The 15,582-nt window shown below is 42.9% G+C and overlaps 2 protein-coding genes across 4 annotated transcripts in view; one reads left to right on the forward strand and one right to left on the reverse strand.

Moving 5' to 3' along the window:
* Positions 1-11,164, forward strand: part of LOC126385231 (transmembrane and coiled-coil domain protein 3-like) — a 63,929-nt gene extending 52,765 nt beyond the window's left edge. For both annotated transcript variants that reach the window (XM_050036839.1, XM_050036840.1), the window contains exons 2-5: positions 4,576-4,740; positions 5,550-6,331; positions 7,105-7,240; positions 10,086-11,164. In XM_050036839.1, coding sequence (XP_049892796.1) covers positions 4,576-4,740; positions 5,550-6,331; positions 7,105-7,240; positions 10,086-10,388 — 1,386 coding nt within the window. In that variant the 3' untranslated portion in view covers positions 10,389-11,164. The remainder of the gene's footprint in view (positions 1-4,575; positions 4,741-5,549; positions 6,332-7,104; positions 7,241-10,085) is intronic.
* The window catches only part of dclre1c (DNA cross-link repair 1C, PSO2 homolog (S. cerevisiae)), a 123,037-nt gene that overhangs the window by 9,230 nt on the left and 98,225 nt on the right, over positions 1-15,582 (reverse strand). The gene's annotated exons all lie outside the window — the stretch shown is intronic.

Genomic DNA, 15,582 nt, shown 5'->3' on the forward strand with positions numbered 1-15,582 from the left:
CACTGAAAAGCAGCAAATTAACACATTTAAGAAGCTGAGATGTATTTAACAAGTTGTCAACTGTGTATTTTCTGTTGATTGACAAATGAATTAATCAACCAGTCCTGTCAAAAATGGAATACTTTACAGTGTTCATTTATTTGTGTGACTGTTAGTGAAAGGATCGTTGTTCCTTGACAGAATCAAAGATCAGTAGAGCGTGTGAGATTTTTGTGTATGTAGATGTTTTTGTATGCACCAAAGCTTCCAGACCCGATTTAAACCCAGGAGGCTGCAGATGTTATGTAAATTAACCAGCTCAGCCACCAGGACATTACATTACTTTTGTCAGCTTTCTCACTTTTAGGCCATCTGCTGCGACAAATCCAATTTAGAACATATTTGCAGGAAGTTTCATGGCCAGGATTTCTCTCCAAGGAAATGGATCGGAGCCCATGTTTCATTTCTGAGACATTCTGCCTTCACATCCGTTCGTTTTTTATGTCTTACAGACAAGATGAATCGTCTAGTTTCAGACATATCTGAATATCTCCTTCATATTTCCCAGTGGATGAATGCCCTGGTGTGTGTTGTTTGTGTGTTTTGCTTGTGTGACCATCCATCTGTATAATAATAATCTAAATGGCCTCAGTGCAGACTGGGTCATAGGACGAGTTGACCTGTGACCTGATATCTGCTCTGTAAAACAGACACGTGTGCCCTAAGAGACATATGGTGCCTCTGTGAGTTCACGTTAATAATTTCCTACTCCCACACCCTCAGACCCACTTTCCAATGGATATCCAATACGTGTGTGGACTGCTGAGTGTGAGGCACCACCGACCAGCCGCATGTTTGTACACTTGACTCTCCTGCAACCCGCTGATTTATGACGGGGCTGTGTGTATGTGAGAGGGAAGGCAAAAATGTTTGGTTTGTGCAAATGAAAGCGTGATCGGGTCACAAATGTAAAATATTCAAGTGTTTTTTCGTGAGGTTTTGTGTACGCTGCAGTGGGAAGATAATGTACTTGTTCTTTGCCATAGGCTCACAGTGTGATCAAGCACTAATCATCAGGCTGCAGCTGATTGACTTCACCAACTTTGATTATTAAATCATCTGTTCATGATTTTTCTGATTAACCTTTTACACCCGCTGCTCCAGCTGCAGGACACAAACATTTGTGACGCCAGCACTAGTGAAAGCCACGTTAATTATTGTTTCTTCAAGTTTTAATGACGTAAAGAAATGGGGATTTTAATCCACTGATTAAGCATCATCGTCAGACTCTTGATGAACAGTTTTATTTTTAAAAGTAGTAACAAAATCGATGCAGCAGAAGCAGTAATATCGTCTTCGTCCTTCTCAAAATATTGCCTCTACATTACCCACAATGCAGCTCAGAGATTTGGGTGTGATATGCTAGCTATTTAAATACATTTAAATAAAGGAAATTTTAGAAGAATTTCTCTGTCGTAAAACCACATTTAGATGATTATTTGGGGAGACTATGTTTACAGAAAACACAGTATAACTGAACAGTTAAATAAACAATAAAAAGGAGCCGGCAGCGGTGAAACTGGCAGAAATGTCACCACTAGGACCATGTTTGCGGTGTCGTGTACGTCTGCTAAAAATGCTTGTTTTTGCCACAGACAGGTTCAGATTGTTATTCAAAGTGTCTGACAGCATTATGTAAAGACTCCCTACAGAGATAGACCTTTTTGCTAAAGAGTAAGATCCTTTTTGTTTAACCAGAATCAGCCCTGAAATCACCATAACCAAACCCACCAGATTTCATTTAAATAAACAATAATTTTAGCGTGTATAGTGGCAGCATATTCTCAACGTCTAACTGGGTGAATTAAGGGTTTATTTTAACCAAACCAGATTTGGTGATTGTTGGAACAGTTGAAAGATGAACCAACATGTTTTTTGAGGGTTGTATTCTGTTACTGTCGATTCTGAATGAAGTATGTTTTATGATGATAAAATTACTGTTTATTTAAATGGGGTCTGGTGGGTTTGGTGATAGTGACTTCAGGGTTGTTTCTAGTTAAACAAAAAGGATCTTACTCTTCAACAAAGGCTATATCTCTGTTGGGATCCTTTCTATAATGTCCTCAGACACTTTTAGAGGATGTAAAATGACGGTGTGAGCATGCCCCGACTGGTTAATTGCAGCCTGTTCAGCTGCTGCCAGCTGCAGCGCTCTCGCTCAATATTGGACCAATTAAAAAATAAATTGTCTCCATTAATCACCTTCACGCAAAAACATGGGGAAATATGGTCCAGGTTGAAAAATAATGAACTTGCGTTTTAAAAACCTGGTCTCTCCAAGGGTCAGTAGCCTTACCCTACCATTATAAAATGTCATCAGAAGCTACCAGAGTCTGACCAGCAGTCAAAAAAGCTACACACAGTGAATGTTTCTGTATTTTTGACTAAATGTTGATTGAATCAGTGTTTATTTACAGCAAAGGTTTGTTCTGGCTGCATTTCTGGCCGTCTGGTAGGACCGATGGATGTGTTATGTATGATGTTCTGAGGGTGTTAGCCATCTGTACTCAGGAGTAGCAAGAAGTCCACTGTGATTCAGAACAAAAGATTTACATGAATGGCTTTTTATGTTGGGGGATAAAAATGATGCAAAGTTAGTAACTGGACTGTTACTCAGTGCTGACTCGGCAGGATGCATCACAAAGCCACAGGACACAATTAAAGTGTCATGTACTCTGCTCCTGAGACAAAGAGAATAAAGCCGAAAAAACAGAAAAGGTCTTCAGGGTATGTCAGCAGTTTGCTCGTCTGTTTGTGTGTGTGTGTGTGTGTTTCAGAGCTTAGTCTGTCTGTGTGCGCTTTGCTGCCGTGGCAACAAGAGTTACCACATACTAATATTTTAGGTTAGCCTTACGTAATGGTCTGCTTTTGTCAATACGGAGAGTGGATTTTCAGAACAAGACGCACTGGAGGCTGCTTTGTTTGGAGCCATGGGCTCCACACTGCTCCACGAACTGACCATTGTGCAGTCTTCAGACAGATTTACTGTGTCATCAGCTGCCTTTTTCCTCCGCTTTCCCTCCAGTCCAAACACAAGTATCCTCCCAACACTCTCCAGTCAATACTATTTAGATCCTCTTGTTTTGTTTTTTTGCCCAGAGACAAGACAGACAGTTAAACTGAGAGATTGAGAAAAACTGGTGAGGATGAAAGAAGCTTTTCATGTGAGGCCATAGGAACACACCGGGTGTTTTATATTAATGGCTCAAGAGGCAGCAGGTTTTTGGTACTCGAGTTTGCCTAAAAGCCTGTGCAGACTGCAGCGTCTGTCTGCAAATGTTTTTTTGTCCCCTTAGTTTTTAAAAGGGGCATTGCTTTTTACAACATGTATTTTGTCTGGAAAATCAATAGAAGGGCTGTCATTTCGTGTCTGAAGCTGTTGAATGAGGCGTTACACAATTTTGCACCTCTCAGCAGCAGTTATCACATGTATACCTGAACCATGTGTGAGGGCTGATATTTCTCCAAGGCCATAATAACAATAAGAGTGTCAGACTGTCAGGCTTTAGATTTTAAAGCCATCATGGCATCAGCTCCACTCCTGATAACACCCTGGATGCTGAATTTTTGTGTCTCAAATATATAACTTAAGGCCCGACACAACAAACCGACATCAAAGAACTAGTGTCAAGAAAAGCTGACTGTTGCATCGCTTCGCATTGGCTGTGTCTGGGCTAAAAATCAGAGTGATTTTTCTCAGTAAAGCCCCGTTTCTACCAAACACTTTCAGTATGGTACCTTTGGAACCAACAGTAACCCTTCAGACATGGTACCTAGACCCTAGTGTTTCCACCACAAACAGTCCTCTTGAATGTGGGCGGGGTTGTTGTCACTCACTGCTCCGTCCAGCACTCACTGTATTTCCTCCTTTATCAGTCCCAGTGAATTAGATTATTTTTATCCTTTCATTTTATAGTTACAGTTTACTAGTAAAACTCTCCACAGTATGAACAGTGGTTACATGAGCCTCAAAACCAGACACAACTCAGCCCTGAGCAGAGTGACCGTCCTCTACTGACCAATCAGACTGCAGTGTTCACAGCTCCACCTTTTAGTACCAGATCTGTGTGCTAGGTACCCCAACAGAGGAGGACCAAACATGGGGACAGTACGGAACGGTTCAGTTGGGACCATCCACAACTTTTCACAGTAGCTCTGACACAGATTTAACACGCTGAATTGGCAGAAAAAAAGCCGACAAGGGTCGACAAGGACACACTGCAAAAACTAGGGTCACAGACACTCACCGACGGCCCGACATTGACTGAGAGCCAACCGTCGCCGTGGTGTGTTGGCGGCCTTACAGCCGACTGCATGAATCAATGAACAGAAAAAATAGGCAGAAAATTTCTCTAGTTTCATCATATATCACTGTGACCTGCATATCTGGGTATATCAGACTCAGTCAAACAAAATGAGACGTCACCTTGGGCTCCAGGAAAATGCAACAGGCATTGTTTTTCCACAGTCTTTTAGTAATCTTTAGTTGCAGTCTTTATCTCACTCCTCTTCATTCTGTTGTGTGTGTGTTTATAGGCGGAGCGCAGCTCTTGCGATGTCCTCAGCATCCCGGTGCCCATTCGTCGCGGCGGCTCAGAGTCCAACCTGGACGTGGTGGACAGTGTCGGCGATGACGGAGTGGGCCTGGATTTCACCAAGGGAGCGCTGGGTATCGACAGCCTGCAGCAGAAGATCCTCAAGGTCAGAGGAAACGAATCATCTCCTCCTGTGTGCTCTCACTGTGGATTTACTGTGTTTGACTTGCAGAGCGCTGTGAGACATGTAGGCCCTCCGAACATACACCACAGAGATATAATGAAATACCTGCTGAGCTCGTTCTGGTGGTGGTTCGTAGAGCAGTAAAAGAAAACATTAATTCAATGATGAGCTAATTAGATTTCAGTGGTGAGACCACAGATACCAATCAAAATGGCTATTAAATTAATTGGTTTAATTACAAAGAAAATGTATTCTATCCTATCTTGTGATTTATTTTCATTTCAGTCCCTTCTGTCTCAGCTTTCATTGGTAGAAGAGTTTCTCAGAGAGGAATTATTTCCACTATACGATCATTAGGCATCAGTGCAATTTAGTTTGATCATTTTCAGCTGATTTAATGGTTTATCCTCATTTTTAAAAGTATTTTGGGGCCGTAACCCTAACCTAATGAAGAGATTAACGACAAATAATGTAATGAAGTTCTGCTCCCAGTGAGAAATACAAACAAAGCAACAAAGCATTTTATTTTGGCAGGGTCTATGTTGTCAGTGGGCACCAAATATTAGACCTGTCACTATAACTACTTTAATGGGACGATATATTTTCCAGAAATGATTGCAATCAACAACATTATTGTCATTTTGAGACCCTGATATACCACTGATACAAACAGATTAATAATGCATGTGTATAAGGATACATATACACTTCCAAATTATTGACGCAATTTATTTAACATTCTAAATCAAGCGTTTGTTAAATCCATGCTTCTCCTTTCATTCTGCCTTCAGGTGACGGAGCAGATTAAGGTGGAGCAGACGGCTCGGGACCAGAATGTCGCCGAGTACCTGAAGCTTGTGAACAATGCTGACAAGCAGCAGGTGTCACGAATACGTCAGGTCTTTGAAAAGAAGAACCAGAAGTCGGCGCACTCCATCGCCCGGCTGCAGAGGAAGCTGGAGCAGTACCACCGCCGCGTGAAGGACGGTGAGACCAACGGCAAACACAGCCACAAGGATGGCAGCAGCAAGGAGTCCGGGACACACAGTAAGGAGGGCAGCCTGCGGGACGTCAGCGCCACCGGACGGCACCCGGCGCTGGATAAAGTGAAGACAATCGGGCCCGGGGTGTCGCTCTCACCACCGTTCTTCTTCAACAAGTCACGGGAGTTTGCCAACCTCATTAGGAACAAGTTCGGTAGCGCTGACAACATTGCCCACCTCAAGAACTCCATGGAGTCGGGGTCGGGGCTGCAGGTGGACGCTGGGGCGAGGGGTCTGAGCGGGAGTGCCACCACGGTAGCGAAGACGAGTAAGTACCACAGTGACGACGAGTGCTCCACGGGGACGTCCGCGTCCGCTGACTCAAACGGGAACCCGGCTGGGGGCTCCGGGGCTGGATCTGGAGGTGCGGGGAGGTCGGACTCCAACGGGCGGCTGGGGGAGGTGCTGGACATGGTGCGGGAGATCAGGGAGGCTCAGGCACAGCTGGCAGAGGACATGGAGACTCTGAATACACAGTTCAAACGAGATTACAGCTACTTCACACAGATGATGCAGGAGGAGAGATACAGGTAGGTCCCAGCGGCATCACAGCGTCAAGGAATGTAACCCCCATATCATAATCATACCCACACAGGACACACACACACACGCAGTAATGGTCTGTTCAAATACACAAGGTCCATATCTGCAAGAAGATTAAAGACATTAGAAAGAAACCTATATTGCTTTTGGATAGACAAAATTATAACGTATATTTTCCTCTTTTTTCTCGCAAAATACTGAGAAGTTAATCTTTGTTATACCCCTTAAAGTCCTTCAGATGAAACCATCCCTGAGGGCAAAATGACTCTCTGGTTGAGCGGCTCATATGCATGGCCACACTAAAGCCATAACCTGTAGAAGTAGGAAAGGTCACAAGTACTGTACTTCATTTTAAGGCGTCACGAGCAAAAAAAAAAAACCTTTTAAAAATCTACCTCAACATATCAGTGCAAATATTTTTGTGCTGCAGGTGTGTCAATAACCCGCACCCTACAGTAACACTCCTAGCAGTTTGTTTGTACATCTGTTGAGCTTTAAAGAGCTTTTGACAGTTAATATACGCTTTTCTAAACTAAAAATAGACGGCAGAGCTCACACACACACACACACACACACACACATACACACAAACCTCCCGACTGTTGCTAAGTCAACCAAGGGCAAATGTTTTCAGCTATTTTGCAGTAGTAGATAAACCGCTGCACTGTTACTCGCCCACACATACATTTAATTATGCATCGTTTTCTCCTGCTCTCTCTCCTTGGCCCTGTCACTCTGCGTGTGTGTGTGTGTGTGTCAGGTATGAGCGGTTGGAGGACCAGTTAAACGACTTGACGGAGCTCCACATGCATGAGACCAATAATCTGAAGCAGGAACTGGCCAGTATCGAGGAGAAGGTGGCGTACCAGGCCTATGAGAGGGCCAGAGACATTCAGGTAATGTGTGTTTCTGTATACACATATAAAAGAACAAGTTATGTAATATACCACTGACTCAATTTAAACATATATTTGAACAAGTGCAGCACTATAATTTCTCTGTTCTGAGTATACAGACACAGAAGTCCAGTACTGAAATCATTATTTGATTAAATGATGGACAGAAAGTTACAATCTATTAAGTGTTGAAGGCATGTATCAAGTTAAAATGTGCCCTTTGCAGATTCCAAATGTGAGGATGTCAGTTTTATTTCATTATAAATTGAACAGAGTGACCAGAGTTGCCAAGTTAATCCCTCAAAATGGATCATCTGTTGTTTGGAAGAATTTCAGATTTAGGGTGTGTTATTAAGCAAAAACAAATCATATGCAACGAGTAAATGAGACTCATGTCCGCAGCAAAGCAGCACAACCATCTTGTTCAACAACCATGAAAGGAATGAAAGCCAAGAAGAATAGCGTTGCTAACTTTTCCAGCGTCAACTTGGACATTTAGAACACTGACGCTGCACAGCATGTCAGCTTAACCATCCAGCTCTCAAAGACAGATAAGACAGACTAAAATGACCAATGCAGTCCCATTTCATTTCAAGTATGTGTCCAAAAAGCACAAGTTTTCATTTGGTTGAATTTTGTTATAGTATATTTATTTTTAGTTAAAGGGATAGTGCACCCAAAAATGAAAATGCAGCCATTATTTACTCACCCATATGCCGATGGAGGCCCTGGTGAAGTTTTAGAGTCCTCACATCCCTTGCGGAGATCGGCAGGGGGAGCGGCTAGCACACCTAATGGCTGACGGCGCCCCAGACTAACGTCCATGAACACAAAATTGAATCCACAAAGTATCTCCATACTGCTCATCCGTAGTGAAAAAAAGTTGTTTGGAAAAACGTCATGTGAACTTTTTTTTTAGCCTCACTGTAGCCTGTAGCTCTGACTGCTTCTCTGTGCTCCGCGCACATGTGTGCGCGCTTGTGCGAGACCAGCGAAAGCATGAGCTTTGCTTACTCGTGTTTACATCACGTGACACGTGCACTGCAGGGAGAGACAACAGTAACCACAGAGCTAAAAAATAATTTGCACTACGGTCTTTTAGCAAAGGACAGCCCAACATGTCTGAAGACTTTGAAATTGAGGAGGAACAGCATTTCTTTGTTGAGCCATATTTGTTTGAGCCCGAGTATACGGACACGGAACTCAGGCTACTGGACGAAGCAGCCGCCGCAGCTCATGAGCCTCAGCCAGCCGCAGAATACCAGAGTCGAGCACTGGAAACCTGGTGGTGTAGTTGTTTCAAATGCAAAGCAATGCCAACGGATGAGGAAAGTCTTTGCTGCTCAGACTGGGAATTGGCGATGCCTGCACTTGAGAATCTGGACATCAGTACTGACGAGACTGCTGCTCTTCAGAGACCGTGCATCACCGATCACCCTGAGCGCGCACACGTGAGCGCGGAGCACAGAGAAGCAGTCAGAGCTACAGGCTACAGTGAGGCTAAAAACAGAGTTCATATGACGTTTTTCCAAACAACTTTTCATGTCACTTGGATCACTATGGAGATACTTTGTGGTTTCAATTTTGTGTTCTTGGACGTTAGTCTGGGGCGCCGTCTGCCATTAGGTGTGCTAGTTTCTGCCCCCGCCGATCTTCGCAAGGGATGTGAGGACTCTAAAACTTCACCAGGGCCTTTGTCGGCATATGGGTGAGTAGATAATGGCTGAATTTTCATTTTTGGGTGCACTATCCCTTTAACCTATATCTTTGGGTACATTGGGTATTTTTATTTTGCTGCTAAGAATTGCACAGAATTCAGGAGAAGAACCATCTTTTTAAGTCTGATTTTGATGCAGATATTTGTTAATTAGCATAACTGTAACACATCATGGAATGACTGATAAATTATCGTGATCTCATCTATTTGTGCAGCCCTGTTGTGTTAGAAAACATCTGGTTCTTTGATAAAATGTCAGAGTAGTAGTAGTAGTAGTAGTAATAAGAAAACTTAATACCGAACCCTAAGGTGAATTTTGGTAAGAACCATCCAACCTCAGAGTTTTAAGATTGAAGGCCCAGACACACCAAACCAACGCTGGAGAACTAGCCATGATGACAGCCCCTTGTTGCTTCGCCTCTCGTCGCTGTGTCTCAGCCACAAAGTTGCACATGAACTCACCAAACCGACGACCGAGTGCATGTGTTTTGTGCCTGTGTGAGAGGACGTACCCCTCCATACCAGCAGACGGCAGCCGTCTGTAATCGTCATTCATAAAGGGAAACCGGAAGACTGTCTGGACGCTAGTTAGCCAGTTAGCACATTAATCCAATGTTGAAATCACAGAGCATATTTACAGAGCGCCAGTGAACAATGACACAATCCATTAGAAATGGTTCTGCTAAAGAGCTCAATATTTCCAAAAGTGGCTAAGGATCATGGGTATTGTAGTTTGAGCTGATTTGACTAGGTTGTTATGTAATTCGGTAACCTCCTGTATTTCTATGTTTAGTAATATTGGTACCATTAAAAGGAAAATTCTGTTCTTTTTTAATTGGCTGTACAATTCCCATTTTTGTTTTCAATTTGGGATGTTTGTCTTTTTATAGAAAAAGACAAGTAAGACTCACCTGAGCCACCGAGTTGCTTTCAGCATCTCCAGTTCATTTGTAATGTTAAACACAACTCGTGTTCATTTCTAATGCAGCTGATGTCAACTCATATCTAATCCTCCAGTTTCACTGCCCTTCCCCTCTGAGTCACTGCTCTACAGTATTTCCCTGATCTCAACCAGATTGTGTGTGTGTGTGTGTGTGTGTGTGTGTCTGTGTGTGTGTGTGTGTGTAGGAGGTCCTGGAGTCGTGCCAGACTCGTGTATCTAAGCTGGAGCTCCACCAGCAGCAGCAGCAGACGGTTCAGCTGGAAAACACCGACGCAAAGGTGCTGCTGGGGAAGTGCATCAACATTATGCTCGCTATCGTCACCGTGATCCTCGTGTGCGTTTCCACGGCGGCCAAGTTCACCGCCCCGCTGCTGCGTAGCCGCCTCCACCTGGCGCTTACCTGCGTGGGCGTGTCCGTGTTGGCGCTGCTGTGGAAGAACTGGGAACATCTACCGTGCGTGTTGGAACGATTGCTCCTCCCGCACTGATGCACAAGAGCACAAGTGAGACCAGAAAACGTACGCCGACCCTGGAGTCAAGTTCTCTGCGAGGTGTGTTGTCATGGCAACGCAAAAACACTGGGGAGGGAGTTTACATGTAGCCTTACACCAGCCCCAGTTCCCCAGAGATGTTGGGCCCCGCCGTGATTTATGGCTGTGCTTTGCATGTCTAAATGGGTCCACACAAATACACAGCCTTTCCCAGAATGCACCTCTACTGTAATTCCAACACACAGATGTAAGCTGATATAAATATAACTGTGACAAAGGCTGAAGGTGCAAACACACACACTTTGCACACACTGACATTAAAGTGCATCACTACAGTCCAAAGTATCAGACTGCTAAAAGATCAATCAGCTGGAAGTGATCAGCCGCATTATCGGCTTTGTGACTCGTCACCTGCTGTCATGTGGTCGTCAGAAGATTCTGGATCGCACCAACAACACGCGCTAAAATCTAAATATAGAGAATATCATTGGTGCGTGGAAATACAGCGATTATTTCCTGCCCTTTAAAGGGAAGCGTATCTGTGATAGCACCACCTCACACCTCTAAACAAACACTCGCTGGCGGTTTGTGTCCAGTCGAGCAGCGTTGAGCCCGCACACAGTACGCCTCCTCGTACACCAGCCAGCTGTGACAACACAAAGACACATCCACCTGAAGGGTGATTTGTACTGCGTGTACTCAATTCTTCTGTATTTATGTGACGTTTCTTTCTTTCTTTCTTGTCAGTGTCTCATTAAAAAGGACATTTTTAAGCTGTTGTGTGTTTGTGTTTGTCTGAGTGTGTGTTCATGTCGTGTACGCCTGCTTGTGTGTGTGTCTACTGTGTTTAGGAAGTTGTTTCACATTTTGTGAAATGTTCATTTTATTGGTGAGAGGTTGGTGAGAACATTAACGACTAGAGATGCACCGATTGATCAGCTGGTGAACGAAATCGGTAGATTTTTAGCTTGCTCCACATGGAGCTGACCCTGTGCCGATCAAATTTACTTGCACGCCCCCACATGTTGATTCACGTCACAAACAGACTATTGTCAGAAGTTGTAATCCATTCCCTCGCACGCTGCACATGGTTTGAAAGCTGCGGTGTTAAACTAGCTAGCAGACTGGACTACGCTAAAACACTTAGCTTATTCCAGAGGGTAAAGCTCGATGAAAACACAAATATGGATGGTTTACCGTTTAGATAACTAGCAGACCTCTGGGGTAGTTGACAATAAGATGTAAAGTTTCACATAGACAAGCTAATGCTAACTGTTTCATGTCAGTGCAGAGTTTCCCACACAGTTATTATTTGGAGCTAGACCATTCATGAGGTGCGCTGTTGGAATATATGTAGCTTTCCGATACCATTCTCAGAACGCAGAACGTACTCTCGGAACAGACAGAGCAGCAGAATTGTAGGCGCTATGATAGTGAAACTTAACCATTCATTGCGCTGGGTCTAAAAGTCTGATTTCCTCACCGCATGTGTTCGGCCCCTACCGTAGTTTGCTAGTTAGGCTAGTTAGCTTTTGAACCAAGTAGGTCCATGTGATAAATTTGGTAGTTGATTCCGTTGCAGCAAAACGTTTCAGTGCCAGTGACTGAAAGGAAACGGTAAAGGCCCGAACATACTCGGGCAGAAAGTACGCGGAACAGACTCCGCGGAGGTCCGCGCGGACTCAAAGCGGACATCCGCAAGCCCTGTGCGCGCAAAGCTCAGATTTTACGACCGCGCGGACTCCGCTTCGCGCACCACTGACTGCTCGGCATGTATTTTTCACATTGCGGGGATTTTTCACATTTTTACAGGAAACTACAACGCGGAAGTGTGCTCGACTATGAAAGCCCGAATGACTGCAGACATTCCTCGCGGAGTCCGCTCCGCTTAGAGTACGCCCGAGTACGTTCGGGCCTTAACGTTACTTGAGCTGAAAGGGAGCTGTTCATTAAACGTGATCTGATCACACCTCCACAATCCTGAGAAATGGTTTGTGGATGCTTAATGACACTCATATTTGATACCACATATGAATTATTTCAGCAAAGTTTCCAGGGTTTTTAAGAAAAGTTCCAAGTATGTTTGTGCATGCTGTCGATTATAGCTCTTAGAAAGAGAGAAAATTGGAGTTAGCAGGTCAGAATTTTAAAGAATCTGAAATCAGAATAGGCTGAGAAAATGTCAATCGGTGCGTCTCTACTAACAACACTCATGTCTACATGAAGCTAGGTCAGGAGACGATTAGCTTAGCTTAGCATTAAGATGGGAAACAAGGGGAAACAGCTAGCCTGGCTCTGTCAGACAGTAACAAACTCCACCTACCAGCTTCTGTAAAGCTCACTAATCAACATTCTATATATATATATATATATATATATATATATATATATATATATAGTTTGATATGTACAGAAAACATTGTGCAGGACTATTTATTGGGTGGAATCTGCATGAACTTCCTGCAACCTGCTGTAAACACACAAAGTAACATGTTAATCAGTGAGAGAGCCTTTGAGGTGCTCATTGGTAGATTTTGTTTGACTCAGACCAGCTGTTTACCTCTGTTTCCAATCTTTATGCTAAGCTAAGCTAACAGGCTGTGGCTTTATATTTACTGTACAGACGTGAGGGTGATATCAGTCTCACCTTCCTCTCTGTATCAGTGTTCCTAAGCTTATTTCCCAAAATGTCAAACTATTCCTTTTTAAAGGAAAGCTTTCAAACTGCCTCCCGTCTTGTTGATTTGATGCTTTCGGGGTTTTCGTCCTGTAAAATCAGTCTGATGTTTGTCGGGTTACTGTTTTGCTTCTCAAAGCTAATTGAGAAAAAACTCCTGCGTTGACGTGCTTTACACAAAGACTGCAGCTTTAGCAACAAGCAGCTAGCATGTGACCTGTGAGGACGGCCGAGATGATTAGAGGAAAACTCTAAACGTGCGCATGCTTGATTTTTATTGAATTGCCTTTTTTTTACAAGGCGAACAGAACAAATTGACGTCTGTGTGAAGCCTTTGATGTCGTGCTGCCTTCATGTCCTGTGGGAATAACAACAGCAAAGCGTTCCTGAGAGTTCAAAGTCCTGACCTGAAGGGATTCCCACCTGTTGAAACTTGTGTCATGGCACGCAGAGAGCATGAGTGATTACTGCGAACATATTTCTGTTACTCATGATAATTCCTCTCAGCTTTTTCACTCTCACCGCTGGGAAGTGACTCATATGAGATGAAACCAGCACAGGAAGTCCTGCCCTGCTGTCATATTTTAATGACTTGGAGGATGAAGATTGTTTTACTTCAGATAAGTTTGTCTGTTGTACTAAAATACTGAAGTGTCAGTAACCTAAAATTCCCAAGCAGCATTTACCAGTTAATATCAACACTATAGCGACTGTTTTTCCCACGTGACCTGAATGCAGCATCACAGACTAGACAGAGGAAACTGAACAATGTAGCTCCATGCTCCCCAACCCTGTATCACTGTGATGATGATGATGAGGGGGGTGAACTGGGACTGATGCCTTTTCAATGCAGCTTATTTCCTCCTCCTTTGTATTCTGTTTCCCTTCGAAAGCCAAATATGGAGATTTTTAAGGCACACAAGCCTTTTTAAGTAACACTGTTACTACCTTGTTTTCTTACCATCAGTCTCTGATGTTTTTCTTTTTTCCAAATTGGCTCAGAAACTATTTGTCTGCTCTTCAGGAGAGACGTGCTCCACCTCTCCAAAGCTGTTCTCTATATTTTCACGTTTATGTCTCTTCTATGTGCTTTAGTTTTTGTTTTTTCAAAAGAGAAAATAAATCTCTGTTTTTCTAAAATTGTTCCAGATCTTCTTTTTCCTATCAGTTCCCCTGTTTTCCTGTTTCCCATTCCTAACATCTCATTTATTATACATGGCTCATCAGACAGGCTGTGTGATGTGATGTAAGGACGGGGATCAAACCGCTCTGAGAGCATCATAAGGAATTCATACATAAAATGGGTGTAAATGACTTTGACAAACACCAGCTGCACGGCGTGGAGCGCTGCTTAGGAGAAAACCCCACTGAAGGATGCTCTCTACGGTTAGAATATTTATTTTTAGATGTTTTTTAATGGTTCATTTAAATCAGAATTATTCAGAATTATTTGTTGTCACAGTGTCCTCATTAAATATACATGAACTACATTTTTCCATTACTTTTGAAACACTTTGTTTCATCTTTTAAATCAAGAAATAATAAGTTTGCTCTTACCTGCACTTACATTTGTCGGATAAATCATAAGTAGTAGCCAGACTGCTGAAATTTAAAGGGACAGTACACCCCAAAATTGAAAGCTAATTTTTTTCCTGGGGTCTTCAACGTTTTTTTTTTTTTAGGCTAAGGACCCCTGAGCTGAAAGAAAGACGGAGCAGGGACCCCCTACAACATATATTGTACAAAATTGAGTCATACTTGAGATGATTCTGTGAATATTTTTGGGCCTTCTCTCGTTTGTAGCTGCTAATTCAGCAGCAGTTGTAGCACGGCTAGCTGCTTTAGCCTCACCATCTTCACTTTCCTCGGTTGTTTCTGAGGTGGACGGTGTGTCCGAGTCTCTTGTTCGTAAAGTTACGAAACGATCCATCGAAGCTCACAAGATTGTCTGTACACTTGGAATAATAATACAGCTAATTGGCCAATATGTTTCAATAGTGCGTAAATGTAGCAACCATTTAGTAGTTGAACTCACCGTCATGGATAACTGTGATTTAGCGTTGGCTAGCTCAAACTATTGCACAATGATTCATGGGTAACAGTTAGCCTATCTTTAATGATGTGATGTTATGTACTGTAAATTTTATTTTATTTCTTTTAAATAAACAGGCCGATTTATCTTTGCAAAAAAAATTATTTATTTTTTTAAGTTAGATATATGTTAATGTGTATTTTCAGACATATTTGTATTTTTGACCCAAAAAACTTAAAAGCTCCAGTGTGTAGGATTTAGGTGGACATATTGCCAGAAATGGAATATAAAATAACAAGTATGTTTTCTTTAGTGAATAATCACTCGAAAAAAAGAATCATTGTGTTTTTGTTACCTCAGAATGTAGCGTTTATATCTACATAGGGAGCGGGTCCTCGTCTACAGAGTCAGCCATGTTTCTACAGTAGCCCAGAATGGCCAAACAAAACAGTAGCCTTAGATAGGACCATTTGTGGTTCCGC

This window comes from Epinephelus moara, chromosome 23 (genome assembly GCF_006386435.1).
Source record: "Epinephelus moara isolate mb chromosome 23, YSFRI_EMoa_1.0, whole genome shotgun sequence".
Lineage (NCBI taxonomy): Eukaryota > Metazoa > Chordata > Actinopteri > Perciformes > Serranidae > Epinephelus > Epinephelus moara.